This window comes from Phaseolus vulgaris, chromosome 7 (genome assembly GCF_051622355.1).
Source record: "Phaseolus vulgaris cultivar YP4 chromosome 7, ASM5162235v1, whole genome shotgun sequence".
NCBI classification, from domain to species: domain Eukaryota; kingdom Viridiplantae; phylum Streptophyta; class Magnoliopsida; order Fabales; family Fabaceae; genus Phaseolus; species Phaseolus vulgaris.
Window position 1 is genome coordinate 43,943,907 of NC_143504.1, and position 8,047 is coordinate 43,951,953.

Sequence of the window (8,047 nt, forward strand, 5' to 3'; positions counted from 1 at the left end):
GTTTTCGTAATCAGGACCACTATAATCTTGATTATAAACAAATTGCACGCCGTTCCATACATTTTCAGAAGATTCACCTTCAATATCATTTTCTTGGTAAAACCACTCGTCTCATATTTGTTAGCTGTCACAACTGTTTTTTCTTCTAATTACTCTTTAATCTAATTACAACAAAAATCGATGAAAACACTTTAAATTTATTTTACTATATGATACCAGAGAATAACTTAAGCTTATCAAACTTACTAATTCAAATCTCATCAAATTATAATATTATAATATAACTTAAATTAAAAATTCGTTTGTTATTTAAAAAAAAAATTGATAATTTTTTATTTTTTTTAATATAAGTATTCAGTAGGTTTACAGTTTAAATTAAAAATAAAAACCAAATTCACATTACAATACAGGAGGATAAACATATTTAAATCTATAATTCTTATAATGTATTATAATTTTATGGTTTTGCCAAAGATAACTCTAATTTTCCTTTTGCACGTTTTAATTAGAGAAACATATATAAACTTACAAGAATAAGAATCCATGGTATAACTATATAAATAGTAGGTCAGCTCTATCACTATTGTGATGATTGATGGTTGAACAAACCATTAACGCCACTATTTGACCCGAATTAATTTGGTTAGGTAAATGACTTGATTCTTGAAGGATAAAATGAACATCAATTTTGTTAACCACTTAGAAACCTAAACAAGACACCATTTCAAATTCATTAATCGCCAACTTTTTAGTTATAATTAATTTTCACTTTGAATTCCAAACCTATATTTCTTCTTCATGAGTTGGTTATAAAGTGAATTCAATTATATTATGTAAAGCCTTGGTTCACATGAGAGTACCAAGTGGTACTTGAGTCCTAAAAATTCCAAATCAGTTCTGCAGTGGTCACCTAGTGAAGGGACTGCCAACACAAAAGTTAACAACAAACATTCCCCACCTTTATATAACACACCCATTCCTCATCAAAATTTTCAAGAAAAACAAAATCTACCCTCCAACCAATCACACCACTAAAACCCAGTTACCTTAATTTGATCACTGATCACTGTCTTTTACTTGTACAGTATTTTATGACAATGCTATCATTTTAATCTTTGTCCCTTTAGGGTAATTAATTAGTTAGTTCAAGTATGATTTTTTTAAATAAAAGCTTTCATGTTAGATATCATTATGCAACTTGGCATCTGTGTTATGCTGACACCTCAAGTAACAACAATCATTTGTTATCATATGAAAACAAAAGTGTTAAAAAAAAATAAAAAAATACGGGGAACTAGACCAAAACCCATATGTTAACAAAAAGATACATAAGTCGACTATATATATTCATAAAGAATTATAAGAACAGACTAGATAGTAGCTTATTATACCAATGAAAAGATTCTCTATGAATAAATCCTAAATTAGCCAACTTATCAGCACACACACATTTCCTTCACAAAAAATATGAGTAACCCTAAACCTAATTTTCTCACAGTAATTAAGACAAGTATTCCATCGATTACGAAGCATCCAAGGAACATTAGTCCTAGCAGTAAATGCAACACAAACCAAAGTTGAATCACATTCCAGCGAGACATTAGTAAGTCCCATCTTTTGAGCTTCCTTCATAGCATGTATAACCCCATAAAACTCAGTAACTAGAGCAGTCTGAACTTCAAGAAACGCAGAGAAAACTCCAATAAATCCCCCCATACTCCCACAGAAAATACCTCCACAAGTAGCAAGACCAGGATATCCCCTAGCAGCCCCATCAGTGTTAATTGTAACCCAGCCTGGTGAAGGAAACTCTCATCTAACAGGAAAAGGACGAATAACTTTACTAGTATGAGTATTAAAACCAAAAAACCTGATCACGTTGAAATCCAACATATCATTCTTCATTGAAGCTTTAAATGAATTTCCAACTAGAAGATTTAAATATTTAATAACCAAAATAGCCCTTGAAACCTCAATCTTATCCTGAAAATGAACATAATTCCTCATACACCATATCATCCAAATAGAAACAGTTATCACAACAAGCTTAATCAATTTAACCAAAGGACTACCATCACTCTTAATAAAAGAGAGAAGATCATCCTTATTAAAGAAATGAGAAGTAGGAAAAATCTGCCGAACCCAACTCCAAATACGCAAAGCATTAGAACATTCAAAAAATAAATGATGAATAGATTCCTTGTGCTTTTCACAAAGCATACACATAGAACAAATATGCAGACCTTTATTTTGAATATGCTGATATGTAGGAAACCGTCCATGAAAATTTTCCAAAGGACAAGAGTTTTGGAAGGTAGAAGATATGAAGACCAAATAAATTTACCCCAACCACAGGGAACTCTTGGATCCAAGAAAAAGTCCTATCCAATTGAAGGGTGAAACGACCAGACTCATATAGAATCCAATTAGGAATATCATGTTCTGCCCTAACCATGATATGACTAAAAAGATGAGGCATCTGCTGTAAAGACAATGGAATATTCCAATCACCACCTGTTCCAAACTGAGAGACTGTATCCGGAATGCTAGCACCATCAGATAATCCTACAATATTCGCTAAAGAAGTAGTACCACACAATTTATCATTCCAAAAATTAATGAAAGAACTTGTACCAACAATCCAAGAGGTATAATCAAATATAGTAAAATAAAACTGCTTAAGTCTAGGCCAAAGAGATGAGGATCTATAAACCATTCGAAACTCGTATTTTGATTTAAGAACCCTGGCTTTCAAGAGCAAAGACCAAGGCCTGTTGCTATAAGCAAAGTTCCAAGCAAGCTTAAGAAGATATGCATTATTTTCATGGTGAAGGTAATAATCTTCAAACCTCCCTTCTCTAGGGGAGAACAAATCGTAGCCCAGTTAATAGTAGCTATACCTTTTTTTAAAATATCACCAGTCCATACAAAAATTTGACACCACTACTGAACTTGCTTAAGAAGAGAAACATACCAGTTATACAAATTAAAACTATAAGCTAGAAGACCTGTAATCACCGTATTGACCAACTGAACCCGACCCATCATGCTAAAAGATTTACCTTTCCAAGAAGCAAGCTTCAATTTGACTTTATCAGCTAAAGGTTGAAGAAAACAACCCCTTGGAGCACCAACAAAGAAAGGCACTCCTAAATAAGTGAATGACAAACAACCATGACTACAAGAAAGAATATGCTGAATTTTGGTGACAAATCTTGGAGAATTATTCATGGTGAAAAAAATACTCTTAGAATTATTAACATATTGACTCAAGAAATTACCATATGTTTTAAGAAAAATACTCAAATTTCTAAGAGACTTATTGAACACCCTGAATCTTAGGAATAAGAGTTACCACATTATTGTTCATTCCAAAGAGAACCCAGTTTTGTTTAAAAAAACAGTTGGACAACATTGCAAACATCTGTCCCAATAATTTCCCAACAAGAATGATATAAAACACCACCAAAACCATTAAAACCAGGAGCACTATTACCATTAAGGTTAAAAACAACATTCTTGATTTCCAAAAAATCAGGACATTTAATCAATATCATATTCTCCTCAGCGGAGACCAACTCAGGAATATAAGTACTAATAAAATCTTCCATATTGCTTGTATCCTGCACATGAGAAATAGACTCAGCATAAAGAGTTTTATAAAAGTCCAAAATATGTTCCTCAATGAGTATAGGATCCTAAATAACCACATTATCAATCCGTAGACGATGAATTCCATTAGAATTATTTCTCCTTTCGACCACATCATGGAAAAAAGCAGTATTTCTATCCCCATCTTTAAACCAAAGCATCTTAGCCCTTTCTTTCCAAAACAAATATTGATAGCGAAAAACCTGATCAAGCTTTTCCTTAGCGAACTTTTCTTGACAGAGAAGCCCATCAATATCAGACATACTAGAAGTTTCTAAGGTTAGTTGAATACTAAGGAGAACTGCTTAAGAAGAACTGCATTGTGAACATTACCAAAATAATTTTTATTCCAGTCACGGAGCTCAATTTTCAACCTTTTTAACTTATGTTGCAAAATAAACATAGGACACCCAACAACCTTATTATCCCAAGAATCATGAATAAGCTTCATACATGATTTGTCCTGAAGCCACATAGAAAAGAAACGAAAATTGCTAACCTTCCTTGGAGAATTACTAGCAAGACTAGCAAGTATAGGGGAATGATCAAAACAATTTTTAACAAGAACTTGATAAGTACAAGAATCCCATTCATCCAGACACACCTCGTTTCTTAACGTTCTATCCAATCTTGTATGTAACCCTCTCCTTCCATTACACCAAGTATAACAAGTTCCAGTAAAAGGCATACAAGAAAGATCATTAGAATTAATCCAATTAAGGAATTCATTACAAGAAATCTGATTATGAGTCACCCCCCTTTACAGTTATTTGCCAAGAGCACAACACTAAAATCTCCCATAATACACCAAGGCTCTATGAAGGAACTAAGATCCCTCCACAAAAACCGTTTAGCCATGTATGTGTTAGCATCATAAATACCTGTAAAGCTAAAACATTTATCATGCAAATGGCAAGTTACAGAAATAAATTGTTCATTTACCAAGAAATTTCGAACTAGATTAGGAACTGAAAAACACCAAAGCTTAGCAACTTTATTAACAATAGGAGACGTAGCCACCAAATGCATATTAAAAGATTTGAAAAGGACTTCAAAAGCATCAGTGTACGACACCATATGTTCAACAAGAAAAACCAGAAAGGGTTTATGTAATTTAAGTAAACTAATCAACATCTTCACAGTTTTGTGGTTTCCTAGTCCTCTAACATTTCAGAAAAATGAAGAGACCTTCATTGCGACGTTGTAGAGAGAACTGTCTAAGTAGTTTTTTTGAATTTACCAGTCTCCTTAGGTGGTCTCCCTGGTTTTCTTTTAGTGCAAACTATTTCCTCCCCAATATCACTAGCATCCTCTCCCATCTCATTAGGATCAGCCCAAAATTTTGAAACAACATTTGTAGTTTCCAAACCATCAAGAGAGAAAAAGTGATTTTGTAAGACCAACAATATAACTTTAACATCTCCAAGAGGTTTAGCCTTCCAAGGGGAGGTATGAGGCGAGGAAGATGGTACAGTTGCAATAGAAAAGACCTTCACATGATGACCATCAATTAGATTTTTAGTTGGTATGTTAGAACCTACATGTGATTTAGCCCTCCTAGGAGAGGTAGGACACAACGGTACAACCACAAGAGCAGAGACCTCCACATGATGATCACCAATAGGAATATATGGATCACCTCTCACATTCGTAGATTCCAAACCCTCGAGAGAGTAAAATTGATTTTACAAGACCAACAATGGGGATGGTGCAGTCACAATTGCATAGATCACCACGTGATGGCCATCAATTGGAGTATTTATTGTTATTGTAGAATCTGCAGGTAATTTAGCCCTCCAAGGAGAAGTGGGACGCAACATAGATGGTACCGCCACAAGAGCCTAGACCTCCACATGATGATCCTCAATATGCGCATGAGACTCTGAGCCCTCGCTTGCATAATAGTAGGTAACATCCCTTGTTTTGGGAAATATGAAGTGTAAGGGGACAATCCTTGCCTGGATTCATGATCCGAGGCATCCTCAAGAGGAGGTATATCAGCAAAATCATCCTCCCCTCCTCCTGGTTTATCAGAAGCAAGGTGGCCCAAGAGGGGCCCTACATTAGCCCCGCCAGGAACTTCGATGTTCGTGGGGTCTACCACGAGCTTCGACTGCAGATATTTCTTCTGATACTCTTTACGTTGTTTAAGAGTCGCGGTTCTCCCTGGTTCCGTTCATAAGAAATTATCTTCTGAGAAGGTTTATGTTGAGGCCCAGGAACATAACCCTGATCATGAATCACCCGACACTGAGCAAGTTCATGCCCAATCATCTTACAGTGAGAGAAAAAAGGAGGGAGTCATTCATATTCCACACCAACTACAAAAGTATAGTATGGACATTCAACCCAAATATGATCGGGAAGAGGGGACAACATATCAATATCCACTAGGACTCTCTCAAACATACCGCTATTCTTTCTCATAGTACTCTTATCCAAAGACAAAGGAGTATCAAGACCTCTGATGATGGAAAAAATCTCCCTTAGTCTCCAATAATCCAAAGGCAATTTGTGGATTTGAATAAGGCCTGAGCTTTGGTACTCTTCGTAGTAGCTGGAACAAAGTCTATTGTCCAGGAAAACAATCTTAAGAAACCCGGAGATAACTTCAAGGAACCCATTCTGAGGCTCTTATGTCTTCTAAAGAAGCAATCTCAAACTCATTAAAACCCTTTCCGAGAAGGATTGCTTTCCATGGTCCAAGAGCCTCCCACATTGGCTGCAACTTTTTAGTTAAATTCTGGTGTGTGAGAGGTTTATCTCCCTTATAAAGAATAAACTGACCATGTAGATGGATCTTGCAATCCTCAAGGCCAACCAAGTAATCTGCCTCATCGATCCAGACCACAATCATGTCTCCCTTAATATAAGGAGTAGGTAACTCGGACAAAGGAATGTCACATGTAGTTCCTAAAGCCTGAGCAAAAGTTTTCCTTTGGTTGGGCATAACATATACGTTCTCATTCGGAGATACTTTGCAATCCTTCAAACAACTCCATGGGATAAGGAAACCCTTAGAACCCTCCGCCATTCCCAACGGCTAACAAGTTGCCACCAAGAACCGCACCGTGCACACACCGCACACCAGCCGCACCAGAACGCCGCACACTCCAGACCATCGGTGCACTACCGCCTCCGCCCAAACTGTCGTGCGTCCGTCGCGCACTGCACGCTGCCGCGCTCACGCCCACCACAGGTCGTCACGCGTCCAGCAATAGCCAAAGGACGCGTGCTCCGTATAGCCAAAACTCTGCGTCGCGCGTTTCCGTGCAGAGTTACCGCCCTGGTATTAGATTAATAATTAAAAAAAAATTATTCCAAACCTATTTTTTTCACTTTTAAATGAAGGTGTTCTATAATATATATATATATATATATATATATATATTTACTTCATTAATTTTACAATGGAAAGATTCATCACACCATTAACAAATCTATATAATAAGTTTTTGGATAGTTATGTTTTGTTGAATTTTATTATTTATAAATTAGATATTATTTTATAAACTAAAAATTATTTTATATTTATATTATTAATAAAAAATGTTATAAAATAGTTTTCAATTGGTATCTAAATTAGTTATCAATATTTTAACTACTAATATTTTAGATTCTAAATTAGTCTTTAAAAGACTAATAGAGATTAATTTAAAATATAAAGTAGTTAGTAGGTAAAACTTTGGTAGTTAATGGTTAGATACGAATTTAGAAACTAATTTATAAATTTTTATTAATATTAGAAACTACTTTAGATACCAATAATTTTTAGTTTATAAAATGATTTCTAATTTAGTAGTAACTAATTATTTTAATTTCTAAAATTAGTTTTTATTTAATAATTTTTTTTAGAATTATTATATTTTCCAAATAGATGTATATAGAAAGTGTATCAATGTATAATATACGTGGTAAAAATAAGGCAATAGTTTGGTGTAATTGTTGATAGATAGCCATAATATATGAAGTAGCAAATTATATGAAGCATATCTCTCCAATCTAATTATATATAAACAAAAGGCATGCATTGAATGAATATACATAAATATATTTTCCATAATATTCGTTTTTGGGGAGATTGTGTTTTAACCGTGGTTTACCTCATTAACCACTTACCTTCCTCCATTCTGTCAGATAAAGCACCCTTTCTACTACTATACAACCAAGTTCCATATGTTACACATTTACATATTTTTGGCAGCCCATGTTATGCAATAGTGAATCATTCCAAACACAAGATCCTCATGCTCGATGGTGCATCTTTATTGGATATCCACCTAATCATAAAGGCTACAAATTATATGATCTTGAAGACAACACTGGTTTTGTCAGTAAGGATGTGGTTTTTCACGAAAGTATTTTTCCTTTTCATGAAACAACATCACCCTCACAC

The 8,047-nt window shown here is 34.6% G+C and overlaps 1 protein-coding gene across 1 annotated transcript; it reads right to left on the reverse strand.

The window, feature by feature from the left end:
• Positions 1 to 6,262: 6,262 nt before the first annotated feature.
• Positions 6,263 to 6,685, reverse strand: LOC150025933 (uncharacterized). Its single transcript, XM_090304826.1, has one exon. The coding sequence runs from the start codon at positions 6,683 to 6,685 to the stop codon at positions 6,263 to 6,265; it is 423 nt and encodes a 140-aa protein (XP_090160952.1).
• Positions 6,686 to 8,047: the final 1,362 nt, after the last annotated feature.

Excerpts from the sequence above, each read along its gene's own strand:
- LOC150025933 (XM_090304826.1), bottom strand. The coding sequence starts at position 6,685 with ATGGCGGAGGGTTCTAAGGGTTTCCTTATCCCATGGAGTTGTTTGAAG.